General features: G+C 44.8%; 1 protein-coding gene across 1 annotated transcript; it reads left to right on the top strand.

Annotated features, from left to right (window-relative positions):
- Nucleotides 1-13,323: 13,323 nt before the first annotated feature.
- Nucleotides 13,324-14,265, top strand: Or1i2 (olfactory receptor family 1 subfamily I member 2). The gene has a single exon (NM_001000418.1). The coding sequence runs from the start codon at nucleotides 13,324-13,326 to the stop codon at nucleotides 14,263-14,265; it is 942 nt and encodes a 313-aa protein (NP_001000418.1).
- Nucleotides 14,266-25,220: the final 10,955 nt, after the last annotated feature.

The raw sequence follows: 25,220 nt of genomic DNA on the forward strand, positions 1-25,220 counted from the left end.
GTCTGAGAACCCAACCTATATAAATGTTTATGGAAGAACTGATTACAGAAGCAACAAAAACAAACTGGAAATACCCTGCATGACATACCAGGTGGGAAAACTTCACAATCAAAATACATTCATCTCATGGGGTATTATGTAGCTATTAAAATTAATGAGTTGGATATCTAGATATCTGCTTACCATGACCCACGTACATCCAAATAAATGAATAAGCAAGCTTTGCAAAAACATTGGCACTGTGCTCTCAGATATGAAGAAAGATTTGGACACCAAGACCACAATGATAATATTAATTATCTGAAAACATATATTAACTACCTAATGAAAGGAGACAGGGCCTGTGAATCATACGGTTCAGAGGGCAAAATGCTTGCTGAGTGTCTTAGGGTTCCTAGTGCTATGAGGAAATGCTATGACCAGAAGCAACGTGAGGAGGACAGAGGTTAATTGGCTTACACTTCCACATCGCAGTTTATCACTGAAGGAAGTCAGGACAGGAGCCACGAGGCAGGAGCGGTTGCAGAAGCCATGAAGGAGTTCTGCTTACTGGCTTGTCCCTCGTGGCTTGCTCAGGACGCTTTCTGATAGAGCCCTAGACCACCAGGCCAGGGTGGTCCCAGCAACAATCACACCATCAATCACCAGTTGAAGAAATGCCTGCACCTTGATCTTTTGGAGGCATTTTCTCCGTTGACTTTAGCCTGTATCAATATAAATAACATATATTTATGACATATAAATACCCAGCACACCAAACAAGATTGGGAACCGGAATTTGATCGAGGGACCCATATAAAGGTAGAAGGAGAGAGGCTGTCCCCTGGTCTCCCCATGTACAAATGGCACATGTGCACCCAGACAGTGACAATAATAATAATAAATATAAATTCATAAAGAAAGTAAAAAAATGAGCAGCATCAAAGCAGAAAATACTTGCAGCTGAGTAGTGTGTACTCATAGTCCCAGAAACTCAGGAAGTTGGAGCAAGACGTTCACTTGAGTTCAAGTTCAAGGCCAGACGAGGCAATATAGCAAGACTTTGTACCAGAAAATAGGGTTGAGGAGATTGCACCTGGGCAAACACCTCACAAACCTCATGACCTGAGTTCAATTCGCAGAACCCATGTCGAACGGGATGCTAGCTTGATCTTCTAGCATGAAGCAGGTGGGGCCCCATCCTACTTGAGTCCTGTTGACAATTGATGGCTCTTGTGGAAGACAAAGCCAGTTTTCCTTAAGAATATGGCCTCTGGTAAGTCAACCACGACCAGTAGATAGCATCACAATGTCTAGAACAGCAGTTGTGGGCATAGCTAAGGCAGAGGGCGTAGGTGATCTGAGGGGAAATGAGATGAGAACCTGAATAAAATGCATTGTATCAAGTTCTCAGAGAACGAATACAATTGTCTGTGACAGGATACTATGGTGTGTACAAAACTCCTATGGGGAAATGAGAGCCAGGGACTGGAGGAGGTGAGGAATGCCTGCAGGCTGGCTTGATCGGAACCCAAACCACAGCATCAGGAACAAGGCAGACCTTGCTTCGGCAAAGTGGAAGGGAGAATCCAGTCCTCGAATGACCTTCATGTTGTGGTAGATGCAGGTGTGTGGTGAGATGTATAATACATACGTTCAAATGTCCTTTCAAAGACGCTGAACTTTTTCCAGACCTTGCGGAAAAATTAATAATGTGTCTTGAGATCATTTAAGACACAGCCTGGTACCCTACTGTGTGCTCGCCAATTTGAGTTTAAGCTGCTTTTAAAAGAACAGTGTAGTCAACCTTACTGTGCTCTCGATTTCCCATGCTTTTACGACTTAAGCTAAATGCCTAACTTTAACCTCAAGTTACGTACACTTCCATGCCCCTGACCCAGAATAGTGAAGTGTGTGTGTGTGTGTGTGTGTGTGTGTGTGTGTGTGTGTGTGGTATGTGTGTGTATGGTGTGTGTGTGTGGTATGTGTGTGTGTGGTGTGTGTGTGTGTGTGGTGTGTGTGGTGTGTGTGTGTGTGTGGTGTCTGTGTGATGTGTGTGTGTGGTGTGTGTGTGTGTGGTGTGTGTGGTGTGTGTGTGTGTGGTGTGTGTGTGTGTGTGTGGTGTCTGTGTGATGTGTGTGTGTGGTGTGTGTGTGTGTGTGGTGTGTGTGTGTGGTGTGTGTGTATGGTATGTGTGGTGTGTGTGTGTGTGTGTGTGTGTGTGTGTATGTGTGTGTATTGTAATCATTTACTGGGAGCAGCCAACAGGTTGACTGCAACCTTAAACAACAAACATCTCTTAAGTGTTGGAGTCCATGTACGGATACAGGTTGATGATGTCTGTGCAGTTTCAAGTGTTATTCTGGGTCAGTTGGGGTCAATACAGAAATGCCTTCCTTTGTGAAACTGTTAAAGTGTCCCTGAAAATTCAGTGTTCTATGTTGCAGTAATTCTCCAACCCCAATAAGCCCATGTGAGAACACACAACTCAGCTACAATATTTAAAAGCTGCACACCTAGACTGGGCAGATCTACCACTGCACTACTCTATCCCCAGCTTTGAGACTGAGGGGATGGCCAACAATAACCAGTCAGCTTTAGACCCATCCCATGAGCAAGCATCAGTCCCTGACACTCTTAATGACAATCGGTTAAACGTGCAGATAGGATCCCAGCATGACTGTCCTTGAGGCTCTACCCAGCAGCTGACTAAAACAGATGCAGAGACCCACAGCCAAACATTGGGCTCTTATAGACAAGTCGGGGGAAGGTTGAGGTCCCCAAAGGGGATAGGAACTCCCAGGAAGATCAACAGAGTCAACTACTCTGTACCCTTGGGCACTCTCGAGAACCACCAACCAAAGAGCATACAGTGAGATGGCCCTAGGCCTCCTGCACATGCATAGCAGAGGTGCAGCAAGGCGTTCATGTGGGTTCCCCAGCAACCGGAGCAGGGGCTGTACCTAAAGTTGTTGCCTATCTGTGGAATCGATTCCTCTGGCTGGGCTGCTTTGTCTGACCTCAGTGGGAGAGGATGTGCCTAGCCCTGCAAAGACTGGATGTGGCTGGGGGTGGGGGGATGGGGTATCCAGGGGTAACCTCCACCCTCTCAGAGGAAAAGGGGAGGGGCAGATGGCAAAGGTGCTCTGTGAGGGGGGACAGGGAGAGGAAGTGACTGTGATCAAAAGTTAACAAATAAATTAATCAATGGGAAAAAAGAACTTGTTCCTTTCCCATTCACTCTTTCTGTGCTAGTCAATAAATACAAAGTCCTTTCTTAGGTTCTTAGGAACAGGCACATGTGAAACACAGATAACACACTGGCACAATAGAAAGACAATAGGAACACACAATAGACAGACAAGTAATCACAGACTATAGACAGAAGTGGAGAATTCAAATTTGGGCTGATTCTTGGTCAAACTGCACCAAGGAGAAAAAATATCTCTCTCTCTCTCTCTCTCTCTCTCTCCATTCCTTAATATGATAATGAACAGCTACAGAGATGTGGAGGGAGACAGAAATAAGTGGAATTTAAAAATTAAAGTAAAACAGCTAACAGCTTCAGGGGGTTGAAGAGTCACTATAGCTGTTCTGGAAGATCCAAGTTTGGGTCCAAACACCCTCACTGGGCACCTCACGACTCCACTCCGTGGAATCCAGCGCCCTCTTCTGGCCTCTTCATGCACCTGCACCCACATGCAAAAGCCTAGACACAGACACATGTTATAACAACAACAACAACCACCTTCTGGAGAGATTGTGAACAAATTACATCGTGGGTTTTTACTAGTTGTGAGATTATTCATAATGGAGTAACTATTATTTTTAGATAAATAAGCCAAGACCACTGAGGAACCATTTTAAGGCATCTTTCACCATCCAATAACTAATCCTTAGTTGGCCTTTCATAGTTAAAACAGTCTTCTTGTGGGTTTTTAAAGCCACAATCTTTTTTAAAGCAGTACAGCGGCAACCACGAGACCACATGGTACTCCATGTTCTATCTGTCAGTCCCACGGGATTACTGTGAGGACAGCTTGGGTGATGTCAGCATCAAAACTGGGTCACCGTGACTGTACCTATCTCGTGTTTGCTGCTTTTATTCTCTCTTCGGCATTCTTGGTGGTGAGGCAAGTTCCAGCCTGCCCTTACAACCTATACCTGTCACACCGCCACCACCGGCTCTTGCAAAACTTAAATGGTGGCATGGTGCATACTGGACGAGCATGATTGTCAAACAGCGTTTATCATGCTCCCTCACGTACCCTTTAAAGGGTAAAGGTTATGAGTATTTGGGATGCAGTTCAGTTGGAAAACCTTTGTCTGGTGGAATGAAACTGGAGGCCTGGTGCCCAGCATCTTAAAGCACCGTAGGAAGATGCCTGAGTTCCAGTCTCTACTGCTGTGACAAAACACTGTGACTAAAAGCAAGTTGAGGTGGAAGAAATTACTTTGTTTATACTTCTAGGTAACAGTCCACCACTAAGGGAAGCAAGGGCAGGATCTCAGTGGGGAAGGAACCTGGAGGCTGGAACTGAAAGCAAAGGCCAGAGAGTAATGCTGCTTCCCTACTGCCTTATTCCTCACGGCTGGTTCAGCCTGCCTTCCTAGGTGGCCCAGAACCACCTGCCCAAGGATAGCAGTCTTCTCCCACCCTCTCAACCCCCAACCACCACCACCCCAGCCCCACTGACTAAGCCCCTACACATCAACCATTAATCCAGAAAAATGCCTACCAGGTTGCCTACAGTCCAATCTGATGGAGGGATTTTTCTCAACTGAGTTTCCTCTACTCACCTAACTTGTGTTGAGTTGGCAAACAAAACAACCAAGACAGGAGAGCCGGCAAGAAGGCTCAGCAGGCAAAGGTACTTCCCACCGAAACGAACCGCCTGAGCTTGATTCTCAGGAGCCACAGAAGGAAAATGAAGGAGCTGACTCCCTCGGGTTACTCTCTGACCTTCATGCTCAGGCAGCGGCTCCCATGAGCCTTGGCCCACCTCGCACATACACATTAAATAAATAAATGTCGAAGAGAAATGGGCATAGGGATATATACCTCTAATCCCAGCACATAGGGGATACAGGCAGGAGGATCAGAAGATTAGAGTTATTCTGGGGTGATAGAAAACCTTGTCTCAAAGAAGAAAGAAAGAAATTAAGAAAGGAAGAAAGAAAGAAAGAAAGAAAGTTAAGAAAGAGAGGGGGGGGAAGGTGAGCAAGCTGGTGTATGACTCTGTGGTTAAGTGCCTACCTGTCATACAGGTCCTGAATTTCATCTCCTCATCTAGAGATTTTACAGATTTATTGAGTTTAAATATCTGGAAATGTTCATATTTACCTGAAGAATACCAAGTTTACCCTCCCAACCTAAATGCCAGAGGTCACACCACCCCTCATATCTTTCCCTTTGTGTCCACACTGCCATTGCTGACTCATATCGACTGTCCGCTGGGAAGAGGCTAGTGCTGTGCCTCAGACCACATTAGGCCTCATCCTTGAACGCGGTCGTAGTCCTCAGAACTGTCTACACATGGTCTGGCGAAATGACTCGGGGAAACGGGTGCTGCTGCCAAGCCCGATGCTCTGAGTTAGATGTCGAGGGCCCACGGAGTGAGAGAACTGACTCCTACAACTTGTCTTCAGACTATGGATGCACCATTGCGCACACCACACACACACACACACACACACACACACACACACACACGAATAAATAAGGTAACTTTTTAAATGTCTGCATAGGTGAGTAGGTGTGCCCTGTGGATGAAGTGTTCCTGGTTAAGAACTGCAGCTCATCCTCTTTCAAAAAGATTGGGAGGAAGGAGGGGCGAGAAAGGAGAGAAAGAAAGAGAACAAAGGGAAAGAGAGGGAGATGGAAATTAGAGGAAGAGGGGGTAACAGAGGGAGAGAGGGAGAGCCAGAGAGTGATAAGATAGAAAGCGGTGGAAGAGAGAAAAGAAAGGTGTGGGCTTGGGGTGCAGAGAGGGACGGACGGTAGGGAGTGGAGAATCTAGGCAGCACCTAAGTAGAAAATGAAAGTGCAGGGGAACCTTGAATTGAGGGCTACTTCCCACTGGACCACACCTCAACACCAAATGCCAAGCACAAACCAAATAGAGAGTGACTCTTTATTAGAGATCTGTGCTAAAGTGCGCTAAGATATGCTGGGAAGCTCTCAGTGGGCATTTTAATTGGGTTAATTGAAATGATGAAGTTTGATTACTGGACCTTGATGTTTTGATAGTCAGACCTTAGTGACCAGCCTCAGGAATGAATCACCAGCCAAACAAGGGAGTAGACCTTGGTGGCTGGCTTTAGGCATGTAATCTAGTGGGCTTTTTATCAAGGGGAGAAGAGGGTGAAACACAAAACTCGCCAGCACCATGTTTGCTACTACGCTCCGTCCGGCCTGTGTTTGCCATCATCCAGCCTCATAGAGCCTTTCAAAACACAATTAACGTACCTCAGCAGATTAAGTAATTAGATAATACAGAGTCGTAAGAGCTAAACTATTTCCATTTCCAGCATGAAGTGCATCAAAGTGTCACAGGTAAGGAGGAGAAACTCAACCTTTCCCTCACTGAGCTGGCGGCTGGCACCTGCTGGAAAGTAACAGAGAAGGATACAGTCTCAACGCCCACTTATTCATCAGTCCTGTGCCTATAGGGTGGGGAATTTGAGAAAGGAATTATGCTAGAAACAATGTGACGGTTGTCTGTCTCTGATGTCAGGCTGTTTTAGAAAGAGCACAGGGATTTCTCAAGAGCAGAAACTTTAAGAACCACTCTCCTGGGAGCTGGAGAGATGGTTAAGAACATCTAGTTAAGCGCTCTGGTTACATGGTTAACACCACTGGCTGCTCTTCCAAGAGATGGAAATTCAGTTCCCAGCACCCGACAGTGGATCCCAACAGCTGTAACTCCAGTTCCAGGAGGTCGATGCCCTCACCTGGCCTCTGAGCACCAGACATGCAAGTGGTGCATAGACAAACACACAGACAAAACGCCCATACATGTTAAAAATAAAAATAAATGTCAATAAAAAAAATACAGGCTTACATCAGTCACGTCATCCGTTCTCTCTGCCTGCACCCTCTCTTCGGAACGGTGTATTGAAACCTGCTTTGCTTTCGCTTGTCTCTTGTGTTTATTACAGAATAATACAGAGGGCTGTTCCCCACGTCATCCATGTGTCTCACACAACTCCTCGTCAAAAGGGACAAGAACGCAGGAACCTAGCACCTGACCTTCCAACTCAGACCTGTCCTTGTGACTCCAACACCACTAAACATTAAACACCCAATAGTTTATTTATTCAGTGTGTATTGATCATTTGCTTATTATTTTCTAGAAACTTTCCTTGGTTACCCAAATGCCGCAAACCCCCTGCCCACCCAGTCTCCGCTATGACAGTCAGAGTGAAAGGCCCATCTTAGATTCACCTGGACACCTCAAGGACTTGGCTCCTCCCAAGACCTTACTCGGGAGCCTCCATGAGACTCCGTCTGAGCTGAAAAGGGACCCAAGGGGATAAATCCCTAATACCCGCTCCAGCTCCTCACAAATCTGACGGCAGCAAACCACCTGTCCTTCGGAGAACAGGTCACATGGGGCGAAAGCAGGAACAAAATAATTAGCATTCTCTTTCTTAACAAGGAGCTTGGGAATGGAGTCCCCACAGCCCCCAACTATAAATATCTGCTAGAGCCCTTAGCAGTCTGCTTATCTGTCCTGGCTGGGGGTCGTATGAGTTTCTCTCAAGGACAGCAGGTGTCACAGCTGTCACAATGAATGACTTCCTGTGCCCTTCCTGGGAACTGAGCACTGACCTCTGGTGGTTCTAGTTGATAATGGAATAGGAAGGTTGCTGAGAATCCCTCTTTGTTGGTGCCGTTCTGGTGAGTGGAGACAGACAGAGAACACTGAGGTGGAAGAGGTTGAAGAAACAAAACTTATTTCGTTCCTAGATGGTGAATGGGAGGAGGAGGCCAACTGTAGACAGGGTGGATGGTGAGGTGAGGGCCAAACTCTATGTCAGGACATAATGTGCAATATTTAGGGTCTGCAGTTGGAGGACACTTGTGCAGATGGCAAAGTCATAGAACGGGATCCTCAATGCAGTAGTTCTCCAAACATGTCCCCGGGGCAGCTGTCTGTGCTTTTAGAAGCCCTCCAAACGACAGCCAATGATCCAGGAACGACCACCACGGGGCAAATGCCAGTCACCAACTGAAGACGGCTGCAAATGTATGACGAGGAATTGGGTTTCACCCAGCAGCCCAGAGGACGCTGATGTTGCACTGCAAAAAAATCTCCCACCCAAACCTCAGACTCTGAAGGGCATAGATCAGTAACAAGACGGAATTCTGATAACATTCCTGAACTGCCTTTCGGCATCTCTCCACCTCCAAGGAGCCTGCTGTGGTAGCAGTCACCATAATCTCTCCGTTGCTCTCACTACACCTTGGGACGGCAGGTTTTATCTGTTTGTGGTCCTCCTCCTCCTCCTCCGTTGTTTGCTTTTCTTTCTCTTTTTGGTGGCAGGGTCTCATGTAGTCCAGGAAGGCCTTGAGCGTCTCCAGGGCCTGCAGGTACATGCTGCCACTGAGTCATACTCCTAACCAGACAATTCCTTTTCTTCTGGTTTTTAATTTTAATTTTAATTTTAATTTTTAAAGTCAATTTAAAACATAATGGGTTTCCATATAAGATTTTCCTATATATTCCATCATAGTTAGTCTCCTCTTCCTCCTCCTCCTCCTCCTCCTCCTTCTCCTCCTTCTCCTCTTCCTCCTCTTTCTCCTCCTCCTCCTCTTTCTCCTCTCCCTCATTTTGCTCCCTCCTTCCCGGACTTCTCTTCCCCTCCCACCCTTGCTTCCCCTCCCCTTTCCACTCTGCTTTATTGTTACCCCCACCCCTCCTCCCTTAGAGCCTTTTTCCCCCAGTCACAGTGGTTCCCTTCATTTACATATTCATGTGATGGGGGGGAGAGGGTAGGTAGAGAACAACCTCCTGTGGGAGTCAGTTCTCTCTCAAAGATGTGGATTGAACTCAGGTCCTCAGACTTAGCAGCAAGCTCCTTTACCCACTGAGGCTTCATGCCTGCCCATATGGGCGGCTTTCTAGTTTCCTCACTTTTCCACATCTCCTCCCATCCTGTCTTCTATCATATACATCCCAATCCCACTTCAGCAATCCTTACATCTTTCTAAAAATTTATGTTCTTTGAAGGAGGAAAAATAAGAATCATAAATGAGACAAAAAGATGCCTACCTGAGTAGAAGAGAGGACAGCAAAAGGTCTGTCCTCAATGGAGAGAGATGATCTTGAGGTTTTGGGAGAGCATGGTAATGGTGTCTTGTTTTGAGGTATGGTCTCTCTTTATAGCCCAAGGTGACCGGCAACTCATGATGCCCCTGCACTGGCCTCCAGAGTTGTGGAATTATAAGTGTTCCCCATCACTCCAGGCTCCATGTACTTACTGTAGGAAAAGTAGGGGGAACCTGGCACCTAACATATTCTGGGTTAATGTTTATTAAAGGCAGCAAATATGGTCACTGAGAGACAGAAGCAAATAACAGTCAGACTTTGTTGGCCATGTACGGCTGCAAAAAAAGAATTGCTAGTTTGGTCGTTTACCTGTTTGTTTTGCTTTGCTTTGTACTGAGACAGTCTGTACTGAGGGGAGCCTGGAACCAATTTACTGCCTCTGCCTCCAGAGTTCTGTGATTACAGAATGGCGCTAACACGGCCAGTTTCTGCACAGCTGCAGGACTGGCGGCCTGCTTACCAACTGCTCTACCGACAGAGATAAGGTGGCTTTTGACGGTCTGGGTTAGAGCCAGGTGCTTGCAGGTTCTCAGCCTTTCCTAGGAATCGATAATGAGGGTTCACACAGACTTGCAGAAGAACCGGGAAAACTACTCAGAGAGCAGACTGACAGCGAGACACAGAAACCAATGCTCAAGCATCCGGGTTACTGTGCCAGGGCTTCCTTCTATGGGCTTCAAGGGGAGTGTGCTTAATAAGGGGAGCGGTTTGGGCAGCTCTCTAGTTTGGTTGACCGATGACATCATAGAGTCACTTCTCTATTGCACATGTCCCATCCTATACTAGGTTTTCTTTTAATGTGTGTCCGAGTCTGCATGTGTATAACATGGTGAACACAGGGTCTCTTAAACTTTACTTGAGGATGTGGTCTTGCCATAATGGAACGTACCCAAAACCAGTTCAGCACGGATTGACTTTCTATTATTCAAAGCGAGAAAGAAACAGGAATAAACTTGAATGCAAACCATCTAAACTTGATTACCGTTAGTTAGCAGGGATTTGAAAACTTCCAGCATTGTTCAAAGATGGGAGGATGTGTGCACTGGTGTGGTCGGGGGCCTGAGGTGATGCTGAAGCTGTTTTGGTGCAATTGGGAGAGGGATGTGTGTGTGTGATGCACGCAGGGGAGGGAAACCAGCTGTTGAATGCACAGTTGGTGGGATCCACAACCCCAAATCAGATGGAGAACCCAAGCTAAAAGGTCTCCTATGCTTGCCCGCCTGGCTCCGCCTTCGTCAACTGAATGGCATCATTTTAATTATCCCCAAACCTGATTTTGCTTGTTGTACTTGTAACTGTGATTGTATTGTTTAATTAAATATTATTTGCAAGCAAACAGAAGTTCTTCGCAGTAATGAGGATGAAACCCAGAGTCAGGCATAAGTTAGGCAAGGACTCCACCATTGAGCTACGCCTCCAGCCCAGAGCACAATTCTTAAAGCTGCTTTTAATCGACGAAAATTATGCACACATTTTAAAATCTCCGTACTTTAGGGTAACTACGCTAAGGAGCTAATGCACAGCATCAATACGTTCTAGGCAATTTCCCCTTTTAAAATTTACTCTTATTTCTCAGTGTGTGTGCGTGTGCGTGTGCGTGTGCGTGTGCGTGTGTGTGTGTGTGTGAATGCAGGTGCTAGCAGAGGCCAGAAGAGGGCATCATATCTCTTGGAGCTAGAGTTACAGGCACTGGTGAGCCAGCACACATGGTTGAGGGAGCGAAACCCTGTTCCTCTGCAGATGTTCTTAACCACCGAGTCATCTCTACAGACCCAACAACTTTTAAGAACGTGATTTGTGGGCTGGAGAGATGGCTCAGCGGTTAAGAGCACTGACTGCTCTTCCAGAGGTCCTGAGTTCAAATCCCAGCAACCACATGGTGGCTCACAACCATCTGTAATGGGATCTGACGCCCTCTTCTGGTGTGTCTGAAGACAGCGACAGTGTACTCACATACATTAAACAATACTAAATAAATAACATTAGAAAAGAACATAATTTGTGCCATCAACTGCAGTTACCATGTTCCATTATAGATCTCTTGAATTTAGGTAATGTATCTCTGACTTGAAATTTAAATCTTTTGACCAACTGCAACCCGTCCCCTTGCCAAACTCTGTTAATCGCTATCCTCCTGTCCGCTTCTATTGGTACAACTTTCTCTGAAAGCCATATATAATGGAGATTGTGTGGCATTTTTTTGTTTCATTGGCATAACCTTTTCTGGGCTCGTTATATATTGTGGTGAATGACACATTTTCCTTCTTTTTACAGTTGAGTAGTGTTCCACAGTATACCTGCATACACACGTTTTGTGCACTCTTTTTTGTGGTGCTGGAGATCAAATCCAGGACTTCTTGCATGACAGACACACCTTGGACTACTGAAATATACCCCCAGCTCTCTATATGTAGTAAACTCTCTCTTTGTGTATGTATTCTAAACCTAAAATTGATGCTCAGACTGTTTCTTTTTAAAGATTTTATTTCATTTTTTAACGTGTGTGTGTGTGTGTGTGTGTGTGTGTGCGCGTGTGCGCGCGAGCGTGCCTGTGTGTTTGTACATGTGAATGCAGAGGCCAAAAAAAGGAGAGTCGGATCTTCTGGAGCTAGAATTACTGACAGTGATTAGCTTCCCCAGTGTGGGTGGCTAGGAACCAAACTCATATTCTCTACAAAAATTGCTAGAACTTGTCCTAGTCAGTGTTCTGGTGAAGAGATACCGTGACCACAGCAACTCTCAGAAAGGAAAGTATTAAATGGGGCTTGTTTGGAGTTTCAGGGCTCTGGCCTTCAACATGACTGGAAGCATGGTGGGAAGCATTGCAGACGTGGTGCTGAGAAGGAGCTGAGAATTCTACGTTCTGGACCTGCAGGGAGGAAGAAGAGAGACACTGAGCCTGGCTTGCACAGTTGAAACCTCAAAGCCCACCCCCTGTGACACACTTCCTCCAATAAGGCCAACCTCACACCTACTCCACAAAGGCCACACCTAATTCAGGTCAAGTATTCGTACCCCCTCATGGCCAAGCATTCGAATACATGAACCTAAGACTTCCTATTCCCGTGGAAACCACCACGGCACTTTCCCCTAGTTTCTTGTTTTGGTTTGTTTTTCCACACAGGGTTTCTCAGTGTAGGTTTGGCTGTCCTGGAACTTGTTCTACAAACCAAGCTGGCCTCGAACTCAGAGATTTTCCTTACTCTGCCTTCCACGTGCTGTGATTAAAGGCATGCGCAGCCACACCTGGCTGGATAACAAGAGCTTCTGACGGACACTTCTTCTGCCTTCAAATTATCTCGTTAGCATGAAGTTAAAAGGTGAGGATGAAGGAAGAGGGTGAGAGGTCTGGGGGTGGGGGGTGGAGGGAAGGAAATGCCAGATTCCTTTTACTGTAGATGTTTTGAGTTGAGATTTGACGTACGTCAGTTTTCAGTCACTACCCCAAAAATAAATAATAGTCAATTTAAAAGGAGGAAAGGTTTATTCTGACTCAAGGTTTCAGAGGTCTCAGTTCATGGTCCATTGACCCATAGTAGCATAGCCTGGTGGAAGTCTGTTCAGTGGTCACACGGTCACCATATCTGTGAGCGCTAGGAGTCAAATACAAGTCTGCTGTAAGAACAGCAAGTCTTCAAATGCTAAGCCATCTCTCCGGCCCCAGAAACCACCTTCTACCACCCCTCCCAGGCTGCCCATCTGAGCTTTTACCACATGGGCACTTGTGGAACTTTTAGGCAAAGGTCACCCACCTTGGACAACATCCAAGTTGAACAAGTACCTAAGTTAAGAATTTGAGACTCTCATTACTCAAACTTAGATAGCTTGGAGAATACAAAAACCACCGGAGGTAGCTTAAAGAATGTTATTCAAAGGAGTAAACGGATTTTCACATCATCTTAAAGGCTTCTACAGGATTGAGGCCCCATCTCTGACTCCAGCTCTATGTTGCTTCCTTCTGTTGTCTCCTATGTTGTCTCCTTCTGTCTCAGTAGACACAGACTGTTCTATGGCATCAGAAAACCAAACAGCAGTCTCAGAATTTCACCTCATGGGACTCTCAGAGGACCCAGGCTTGCAGACCGTCCTCTTTGGACTGTTCCTGTCCATGTATCTGGTCACCGTCTTTGGAAACCTGCTCATCATCCTAGCCATCATATCAGACTGTCACCTGCACACACCCATGTACTTCTTCCTCTGCAACCTGTCCCTGGTTGACATCTTCTTCTGCTCCACTACTGTCCCCAAGATGCTAGTGAACATCCAGACCCACAGCAGAGCTATCCCTTTTGCAGGCTGTCTTATCCAAATGTATGCCTTTCACCTCTTTGGGACCATAGACAGCTTCCTCCTGGCAGCGATGGCCATTGACCGGCTGGTGGCCATTGCCTACCCACTCCGCTACTCAGTGCTCATGAACCCACGTGTCTGTGCACTACTGGTGGGCGGCACATGGGCCATTACTAATCTCCAGTCCTTGGTACACACTTGTCTCATGGCCCGACTGACCTTCTGTGCGGGATTAGAAATCCCACACTTCTTCTGTGACCTTATGCCCCTCCTGAAACTCTCCTGCTCAGACACACACATCAATGAGCTGGTGATCTTTGCTTTTGGAATCGTCATGGGCCTCAGCCCATTGTCCTGCATCCTGCTCTCCTACATCTGCATCTTCAGGGCAGTCCTCCGGATCCCTTCTGCCCAGGGCAAGTGGAAAGCTTTCTCGACTTGTGGTTCACACCTCACTGTGGTGTCGCTGTTCTATGGGACCATCTTTACTGGATACTTACTGCCAGCATCCCCTAGCTCCTCTCAGAAAGACAAGGCGGCTGCATTAATGTTCGGGGTGGTTATCCCTACACTGAACCCCTTTATCTATAGCCTAAGGAACAAGGACATGAAGGCAGCCCTGAGGAAGCTTCGCAGCAAAGCGGTCTCATTTCAGTCCTAGTGCAGAACAGTAACTGGGTGACCACTAACTTTGAGGACCCCTGCTTGGTACTTAGGATACAGAGATGAACCTCAATCCTGTGCTCAAGTTGTACAAAGTCTAGCATGCAACGGAGACGCCTAATAAAACCTAATGGTAGAATGTGGTAAATGTGTCACAAGGAAATGGATGGTTTCTGTAGCTGGGTTTAAAAGCACTTGGTGATCTTACAGAGGACCGGAGTTCTGTGTCTCAGCCTCCTGAGTGCTGGGATAGCCTGGATCCGGAAGTTTAGGTTTTGTTGTTGGTTTGGTTTGGTTTGGTTTGGTTTGGTTTGGTTTGGTTTGGTTTGGTTCGGTTCGGTTTGGTTTTGGTTTTGTGTGGCAGTACTAGAAACCCTCTGTGGTTCATTTGGGAAGAGGTAATGACTTGCAAAGACAAGTCTAAATATGTCACATTCATAATCCTTCCTGTACCCAGGAAAAAAAAAACACAGGAAGGATTAGAAATTCTCTTGCCTGCTCTTGGGACTCCTTTTCTCCTATTGGGTTGCCTCATCCACCATGATACGAGGGTTTGTCCGTAGTCTTACTGTATCTTGTTACGCCATGTTTGGTTGATATCCCTGGGAGGTCTGTTCTTTTCTTAAGGAAAACTAAGGAGGAATGGATTTGGAGGATAGCGGAGGGGGACTGTGCTGGGAGGAACAGAGGGGACAAAAATTGCAGTCAGGATGTATTTACGATAAAAGAATAAATTATTTAAAATATTTTTCACCAATATGCTTGCTGGGTATCAGCGTAAAAACAAACAAAACAACAACAAAACACTATGTGAAGGCTAGGATTCACCGTCAGCTAAGTATGAAGCCCACGGTCTCTGCCAGTCGTTATTGTTTGTTCTGAGACAGTGTCCTCTAGGTAGTGCTGGCTGGACTTAAACACACTGTGCAGAGTAGGCTGGCCTTGAACTTTCAGAAACCCAGCTGCCTCTGCCTGCGGAGAGCTAAGGTTAAAGGGGTGCAGCACCGGGTACGTTATCACACTATCCTTCAAGATAAATGACTCGGCCCTTGCTGCTGGGGAAACTGGGACTTGGAAGTTGGAGCTACTCTTATGGTGACTGAGATCCAAACCCTAGATCCCTAGTCTTGACAAGGACACAGTTTTGCCCTGAAAATATTACAGAGCAGGGTCTACAAGCTGCAGCTCACAGGGTAAATCCAGTCCACGGCCTGAGGGTGACTTTTACATTTCTCTGTGTTTAGTTTGGTTCTACGCTTGTTACTTGAGGTTCCGTTTTGTTTAAGAGTTATTTTATGTTTTGCCAGGCACTGGTGGTGCCCACCTTTAATCCTAGGGCTCAGATGGCAGAGGCAGGCAGATTTCTGCGCGTGCAAATCCAACTTGTTTTACGTAGTGAATTCCAGGACAACCGGTGCTACATATACAGACCCTATCTCAAACAACGACAATAAAGGTTTATTTTTTAATTATGTGTATGGTGTCAGGAATATAAGTATGTGCAGGGACTTGCAGTCCAGAAGAGGGTGGTGGATCCCCTGGAGCTCGAGATACAGATGCTTACGAGTCATCCAATAAGGCGCTGGGAACCAAACTCAGATCCTTTGCAAGGGCAGAAAGCACTCCTAACTTTTGAGCCATCTCTCCAACACCTTGTGTCTATTCTTGACACGAACTAGCCTCCAACTCCTGATCCTTCCTCCTCTGCTGCCTGGGTGCTAGGACTACAGGCATGGACCATTATACCCACTCATTTGGTCTGTTTGGTTGTTTTGTTTTTGTTTTGTTGTTGTTGGTGGTGGTGGTGGTGGTGGTGGTGGTGGGGTGTGTGTGTGTGTGTGTGTGTGTGTGTGTGTGTGTGTGTGTGTGTGTTGTATATACATATTGTATATATGTCCATATGTGTGTGCTTGTGTATGTGTGGTGTGTATATGTGTGTGTGTTGTTGTGCACCTGTGCATATGAAGGCAAGAGGTCAAAAAGAAATATCTCCTCTCTCTCTCTCTCTCTCTCTCTCTCTCTCTCTCTCTCTCTCTCTCTCTCTCCCCGTTTCTGTTTCAGGACCTCTCCCTTGAGCTGGGAATTCCCAGTTGTCCACATTGGCTGTCCATGGAGCTCCAGGAATGTGTCTCCCCTCTCCCCTTCCTGCTGCCCCCAGTGCTAGTGCTACAGATGCACCACCATGCACAGGTTTAATCCAGACCCAGGGTTCCTACCTCACCTTCATTTAGTTCCCAGATAAAAGACACACACAGCCTTTATATTTACAACAAGCCTTAAATAGCAAAAGAGCTGGGCAGATACCTACCCTCCTTGTTATTAGAGTCTACCTTCCTGTCAGTAACTTCAAGTTACTACTGACTGTGTTTCATCTGGGCTGTTCTTAACTCCAACTGGTCAGTCTTCAGGTCTGAGTTTTGATGACTAACACATGGTGGCTTCTCTCTCCTCCCTTACCTTCTTCTTGTCCCGTGGTTCTCCTACGACCCCCAAGACCAGGAATCCTAATCCCTGCCTATGTCTCTTCTGCCCAGATATTGGCTGTTGGCATCTTTATTTGCTGGTCAGAAATAACTTGAAGGCAGTGTCACAGGTCTCCATGGAGACTCCAGGTCTTGGGGGCCTGCAGTTAACATTACAATAGACAGCAAGTCCAAACCTCAACACCCAGACTTCATTGTATACTGGGGATCCAAAATTAGGACCTCGTTTGCTTTGTCTTTAATGTTCAATTAGCTTCGACTGCTCAAAGACGTGTGCAGGAGTGTATTAGTCCCCACGAGTGGACGGAAAGCGCTTCAGATGGAACACGGGAGGTGGTACCATTTCGCTGAGGCTTTTTATCTTAGTCAAAGCAGCTTGATAGAGAGCACTTAGTAGGTCGACCAGTGTATCATTCCTGTAATCTGTAAGTACCCAATTTAAGGTCAAATCCGCTGAGAAAAACCTGCATGCAGTTAATAGGATTAAGGTGTCTGATTTTCAATCAAGACACATCAGCAGAGGACTAGGAAAGCCCATAGGTTTCTGCCCTTTCCACCATCAGGATCCAATTTCCATGTGTATATGTTAGAACCTAGTCAGTACTGCTGTGACAATGGAGATGCCCTAACCGACCTGTCAACATTTGAAGAGTGCTCTGAGACAGGAGTCTGAGACAGTAACAAAGACTGGGCCTGACAGTGGGCAGGGAAAATAGCTGCTTCTTCCATAGAAGAGTAGGGAAGCCGTCCTAGACCGGTGGCTCCACACGACCCTTACAGATCCATCCCAGGAGGCTTAAGCCCAGACCAGGGAAAGAATCCTTCTGTAATAGAGGATTTATTCTGTAATAAAGGGTTTAATAAAGGGATTTTGAGCTAGCACTCAAAAGATAATACCTGGAAGTGGGCTCCTTTAATAAAAGTTATAGAAAGTAAGACATACTCAAATATAGATGGGTATGTGATCTTTAAGGGATAATTACCCAGAGTCCTTTTTTTGAATTGGGTATTTTTTTTATTTACATTGCAAATGTTATCCCCTTTCCCGATTTCCATTCCAAAAAACCCCTATTCAATGCTCCCCTCCCTCCTATTCTATGAGGGTGTTGCCCTCCCCACCCTGACATTGCCCTACAGTGGGGGGGGGGGTGTCAAATCTTGGCAGGACCAAGGGCTTCTCCTCCCATTGCTGCCCAACAAAGCCATCCTCTGCTACATATGCAGCTGGAGCCATGGGTCTATCCATGTGTACTCTTTGGGTAGTGGTTTAGTCTCTGGGTGCTCAGGTTGGTTGGTATTGTTGTTCTTTTGGAGTTGCAAGACCATTCATTTCCTTCCTCTAACTCCTCCAATGGGGACCCCGTTCTCAGTTCAATGGTTTGCTGCTAGCATTCACCTCTTTATTTGTCATGCTCTGGCCAAACCTCTCAGGAGACAGCTATATCAGGCTCCTGTCAACATGCACTTCTTAGCATCAGCAGTACTGTGTAGGTTTGGTGGCTGTATGTATATGGGTTGGGTTCCCAGGTAGGGCAGGCTCTGAATGGCCATTCCTTCAGTATCTGCTCCAAACTTTATCTCCATATCTCCTCCTATGCATATTTTTGTTCCCCCTTTTAAGAAGGACTGAGGCATTTACACTTTGGTCTTCTTTCTTCTTGAGCTTGATATGGTCTGTGAATTGTATTTTGGGTAATTGAAGCTTTTGAGCTAATATCCACTTATCAGTGAATGCATACCATGTGTGTGTGTGTGTGTGTGTGTGTGTGTGTGTGTGTGTGTGTGTGTTTGTGTGTGTGTGAGATTGGGTTACCTACCTCAGGATATTTTCTAGTTCCATCCATTTGCCTATGAATTTCATGAAGTCATTCTTTTTGATAGCTGAGCTCTATTGTATACATGTACCACATTTTCTGTATCCATTCCTCTGTTGAAGGGCATCTGGGTTCTTTCCAGCTTCTGGCTATTATAAATAAGGCTGCTATCAACACAGTGGAGCATGTGTCTTTGTTGTATGTTGGGGCATCTTTTAGGTATACGCCCAAGAGAGGTATGGTTGGGTCCTCAGGTAGTGCACTGTCCAATTTTTCTGAGGAACCTCCAGACTGATATCCGGAGTGGCTGTACCAGTCTGCAATCCCACCAACAATGGAGGAGTGTTCCTCTTTCTCCATATCCTCGCCAGCATCTGTTGTCACCTGAGTTTTTGATCTTAGCCATTCTCACTGGTGTGAGGTGGAATCTCAAGTTTGTTTTGATTTGCATTTCCCTGATGACTAAGGATGTTGAACATTTCTTTAGGTGTTTCTCAGCCATTCAATATTCCTCAGCTAAGAATTATTTGTTTAGCTCTGTACCCCATTTTTAATAGGGTTATTTGATTTTCTGGAGTCTAATTTTTTGAGTTCTTTGTATATATTGGACATTAGCACTCTATTGGATGTAGGATTGGTAAAGACCATGTCCCAATCTGTTGGTTGCCATTTTGCCCTAGTGATAGTGCCCTTTGCCTTACATAAGCTTTGCAATTTTATGAGGTCCCATTTGTTGATTCTTGATCTTAGAGCATAAGCCATTGGTGTTCTGTTCAGGAACTTTTTCCCCAGTGCCCATGTGAATGAGACTCTTCCCCACTTTTTCTTCTATTAGTTTGAGTGAATCTGGTTTGATATGGAGGTCCTTGATCCACTTGGACTTGAGCTTTGCACGGGGTGATAAGAATGGATCGATTTGCATTTTCTACATGCTGACCTCCAGTTGAACCAGCACCATTTGTTGAAAATGCTCTTTTTTCTACTGGATGGTTTTAGCTCCTTTGTCAAAGATCAAGTGACCATAGGTGTGTGAGTTCATTTCTGGGTCTTCAATTCTATTCCACTGATCTACCTGACTGTCTCTGTACCAATGCCATACAGTTTTCATGACTATTGCTCTGTAATACTGCTTGAGGCCAGGGATGGTGATCCCCCCCAGAAGTTCTTTTACTGTTGAAGTTAGTTTTCACTATCCTGGGTTTTTTGTTATTCCAAATGAATTTGCAAATTGCTCTTTCTAATTCTATGAAGAACTGAATTGGAATTATGAGGGGGGTTGCATTAAATCAGTAGATTGCTCTTGGCAAAATCGTCACTTTTACTATATTAATCCTGCCAATCCATGAGCATGGGAGATCTTTCCATCCTAGAGATCTTCTTCAATTTCTTTCTTCAGGGACTTAAAGTTCTTGTCATACAGATCTTGGACTTGCTTGGTTAGAGTCACACCAAGATACTTTATGTTATTTGTGACTATCGTGAAGGGTGTCATTTTCCTAATTTCATTCTCAGCCTAATTTCATTATACTTTGAGTAGAGGAAGGCTACTGATTTATTTGAGTTAATTTTATACCCAGCCACTTTGCTGAGGTTGTTTATCAGGTTTAGTAGTTCTCTGGTAGAACTTTTAGGGTTACTTAAGTATGCTATCATATCATATGCAAATAATGATATTTTCACTTCTTCCTTTCCAATCTGTATCCCTTTGACCTCCTTTTATAGTCTGATTGCTCTGGCTAGGACTTCGAGTACTATATTGAATAAGTAGGGAGAGAGTGGGCAGCCTTGTCTAGTCCCTGATTTTAGTGGGATTGCTTCAAGTTTCTCTCCATTTAGTTTGATGTTGGCTACTGGTTTCCTGTATATTGCTTTTAATATGTTTAGGTATGGGCCTTGAATTCCAGATCTTTTCAAGACTTTTAACATGAAGGGAGGTTGAACTTTTGTCAAATGATTTCTCAGTATCTAATGAGATGATCATGTGTTTTTTTTTATTTGAGATTGTTTATATAGAGGATTGTGTAGATGGATTTCCATATATTGAACTATCCCTTCATCCCTGAGATGAAGCCTACTTGATCATGATGGATAATCATTTTGATGTGTTCTTGGATTCTGTTTATTATTTTTGCATTGATATTCATAAGAAAACTTGGTCTAAAGTTCTCTTTCTTTGTTGGGTCTTTGTGTGGTTTAGGTATAAGCATAATGGTGGCTTCATAGAAGGAATTGGTTAGTGTTCCTTATGTTTCTATTTTGAAGGATAGTTTGAAGAATATTGGTATTAGGTCTTCTATGAAGGTCTGATAGAATTCTGCAGTAAACCCATCTGGTCCTGGACTTTTTTTGGCTGGGAAACTTTTTTTTTCTTTCTTTTTTTCAGAGCTGGGGACCAAACCCAGGGCCTTGCGCTTGCTAGGCAAGCGGGGAAACTTTTAATAACTACTTCTATTTCTTTAGTAGTTATGGGACTGTTTACATGTTCATCTGATCCTGATTTAACTTGGTACCTGGTATCTGTCAAGAAATTTGTCCATTTCATCCATATTTTCCAGTTTTGTTGAATATAGGCTTTTGTAGTAGGATCTGATGATTTTTTGGATTTCCTCAGATTCTGTTGTTATGTCTCCTTTTTCATTTCTGATTTTGTTAATTTGGATACTATCTCTGGGCCCTCTGGTTAGTCTGGCTAAGTGTTTATCTATCTTGTTGATTTTCTCAAAGAACCAGCTCCTGGTTCTGTTGATTCTTTGTATAGTCCTTTTTGTTTCTACTTGGTTGATTTCAGCCCTGAGTTTGATTATTTCCTGCCTTCTACTCCTCCTGGGTGTATTTGCTTCTTTTTGTTCTAGAGCTTTTAGGTGTGCTGTCAAGCTGCTGACATATGCTCTCTCCTGTTTCTTTCTGCAGGCACTCAGAGCTATGAGTTTTCCTCTTAGCACAGCTTCATTGTTTCCCATAAGTTTGGGTATGTTGTGCCTTCATTTTCATTAAATTCTAAAAAGCCTTTAATTTCTTTCTTTATTTCTTCCTTAACCAGGTTGTCACTGAGTAGAGCATTGTTCAGCCTCCATGTGTATGCAGGTTTTCTGTCGTTTTTGTTGTTGTTGAAAACCAGCCTTAATCCGTGGTGATCTGATAGGATGCCTGGGATTATCTGTTGAGGTCTGTTTTGTGACTGATTAAATGGTCAGTTTTGGAGAAGGTGCAATGAAGTGATGAGAAGAAGGTATATTCTTTTGTTTTATGATGAAATGTTCTATAAATATCTGTTAAATCCCTCTGGTTCATAACTTCTGTTAGTTTCTCTATGTCTCTGTTTAGTTTCTGTTCCCATGATCTGTCCATTGCTGAGAATGGGGAGTTAAAGTCTCCCACTATTATTGTGTGAGGTGCAATGTGTGCTTTGAGCTTAATGAGGCTTCTTTTATGAATGTAGGTGCCATTACATTTGAAGCATAGATATTCAGGATTGACAGTTCATCTTGGGGGAGTTTTCCTTTGATGAATATGAAGTATGCTTCCTTATCTTTTTCTTTTTTATTAACTTGAGTATTTCTTATTTACATTTCGATTGTTATTCCCTTTCCCGGTTTCCCCGGGCCAACATCCCCCTAACCCCTCCCCCTCCCCTTCCTTATGGGTGTTCCCCTCCCCATCCTCCCCCCATTGCCGCCCTCCCCCCATAGACTAGTTCACTGGGGGTTCAGTCTTCGCAGGACCCAGGACTTCCCCTTCCACTGGTGCTCTTACTAGGATATTCATTGCTACCTATGAGGTCAGAGTCCAGGGTCAGTCCATGTATAGTCCTTAGGTAGTGGCTTAGTCCCTGGAAGCTCTGGTTGCTTGGCATTGTTGTACATATGGGGTCTCGAGCCCCTTCAAGCTCTTCCAGTTCTTTCTCTGATTCCTTCAATGGGAGTCCTGTTCTCAGTTCAGTGGTTTGCTGCTGGCATTCGCCTCTGTATTTGCTGTATTCTGGTTGTGTCTCTCAGGAGCGATCTACATCCGGCTCCTGTCGGTCTGCACTTCTTTGTTTCATCCATCTTGTCTAATTGGGTGGCTGTATATGTATGGGCCACATGTGGGGCAGGCTCTGAATGGGTGTTCCTTCTGCCTCTGTTTTAATCTTTGCTTCTCTATTCCCTGCCAAGGGTATTCTTGTTCCCCTTTTAAAGAAGGAGTGAAGCATTCGCATTTTGCTCATCCCTCTTGAGTTTCATGTGTTCTGTGCATCTAGGGTAATTCAAGCATTTGGGCTAATAGCCAATTATCAATGAGTGCATACCATGTGTGTTTTTCTGTGATTGGGTTACCTCACTCAGGATGATATTTTCCAGTTCCAACCATTTGCCTATGAATTTCATTAAGGCATTGTTTTTGATAGCTGAGTAATATTCCATTGTTTAGATGTACCACATTTTCTGTATTCATCCCTCTCTTGAAGGGCATCTGGGTTCTTTCCAGCTTCTGGCTATTATAAATAAGGCTGCTGTGAACATAGTGGAGCACGTGTCTTATTTATATGTTGGGGCATCTTTTGGGTATATGCCCAAGAGAGGTATAGCCGGTCCTCAGGTAGTGCAATGTCCAATTTTCTGAGGAACCTCCAGACTGATTTCCAGAATGGTTGTACCAGTCTGCAATCCCACCAACAATGGAGGAGTGTTCCTCTTTCTCCACATCCTCGCCAGCATTTGCTGTCACCTGAGGTTTTTTTTTTTCTTTTTCTTTTTTCTTTTTTTCAGAGCTGGGGACCGAACCCAGGGCCTTGCGCTTGCTAGGCAGGCGCTTTACCACTGAGCTAAATCCCCAACCCCATCACCTGAGTTTTTGATCTTAGCCATTCTCACTGGTGTGAGGTGAAATCTCAGGGTTGTTTTGATTTGCATTTCCCTTATGACTAAAGATGCTGAACATTTCTTTAAGTGTTTCTCAGCCATTCGGCATTCCTCAGCTGTGAATTCTTTGTTTAGCTCTGAACCCCATTTTTAATAGGGTTATTTGTCTCCCTTCGGTCTAACTTCTTGAGTTCTTTGTATATTTTGGATATAAGGCCTCTATCTGTTGTAGGATTGGTAAAGATCTTTTCCCAATCTGTTGGTTGCCATTTTGTCCTAACCACAGTGTCCTTTGCCTTACAGAAGCTTTGCAGTTTTATGAGATCCCATTTGTCGATTCTTGATCTTAGAGTATAAGCCATTGGTGTTTTGTTCAGGAAATTTTTTCCAGTGCCCATGTGTTTGAGACGCTGCCCTAGTTTTTCTTCTATTAGTTTGAGTGTATCGGGTTTGATGTGAAGGTCCTTGATGCACTTGGACTTAAGCTTTGTACAGGGTGATAAGCATGGATCGATCTGCATTCTTCTACATGTTGACCTCCAGTTGAACAAGCACCATTTACTGAAAATGCTATCTTTTTTCCATTGGATGGTTTTGGCTCCTTTGTCAAAAATCAAGTGACCATAAGTGGGTTCATTTCTGGGTCTTTAATTCTATTCCATTGGTCTATCTGTCTGTCTCTGTACCAATACCATGCAGTTTTTATCACTATTGCTTTGTAATACTGCTTGAGTTCAGGGATAGTGATTCCCCCTGAAGTCCTTTTATTGTTGAGGATAGTTTTAGCTATCCTGGGTTTTTTGTTATTCCAGATGAATTTGCAAATTGTTCTGTCTAACTTTTTGAAGAATTGGGTTGGTTTTTTTAAGATTTAATTATTTATTCATTTATTTATTATATATAAGTACACTGTAGCTGTCTTCAGATACACTGTAGCCCTCTTCAGAAGAGGGCATCCGATCTCTTTACAGATGGTTGTGAGCCACCATGTGGTTGCTGGGAATTGAACTCATGACCTCTGGAAGAGCAGTCGGGTGCTCTTAACTGCTGAGCCATCTCTCCAGCCCTGGATTGGTATTTTGATGGGGATTGCATTGAATCTGTAGATCCCTTTTGGTAAAATGGCCATTTTTACTATATTAATCCTGCCAATCCATGATCATGGGAGATCTTTCCATCTTATGAGGTCTTCTTCAATTTCTTTTTTTTTTTTTTTGATTTTTTTTTTTTATTAACTTGAGTATTTCTTATATACATTTCGAGTGTTATTCCCTTTCCCGGTTTCCGGGCAAACATCCCCCTCCCCCCTCCCCTTCCTTATGGGTGTTCCCCTCCCAACCCTCCCCCCATTGCCGCCCTCCCCCCATAGACTAGTTCACTGGGGGTTCAGTCTTAGCAGGACCCAGGGCTTCCCCTTCCACTGGTGCTCTTACTAGGATATTCATTGCTACCTATGGGGTCAGAGTCCAGGGTCAGTCCATGTATAGTCTTTAGGTAGTGGCTTAGTCCCTGGAAGCTCTGGTTGCTTGGCATTATTGTACTTTTGGGGTCTCGAGCCCCTTCAAGCTCTTCCAGTTCTTTCTCTGATTCCTTCAATAGGGGACCTATTCTCAGTTCAGTGGTTTGCTGCTGGCATTCGCCTCTATATTTGCTGTATTCTGGCTGTGTCTCTCAGGAGCGATCTACATCCGGCTCCTGTCGGTCTGCACTTCTTTGCTTCATCCATCTTGTCTAATTGGGTGGCTGTATATGTATGGGCCACATGTGGGGCAGGCTCTGAATGGGTGTTCCTTCAGTCTCTGTTTTAATCTTTGC

The sequence above is a fragment of the Rattus norvegicus genome, chromosome 7 (assembly GCF_036323735.1).
Source record: "Rattus norvegicus strain BN/NHsdMcwi chromosome 7, GRCr8, whole genome shotgun sequence".
NCBI classification, from domain to species: Eukaryota; Metazoa; Chordata; class Mammalia; order Rodentia; family Muridae; genus Rattus; species Rattus norvegicus.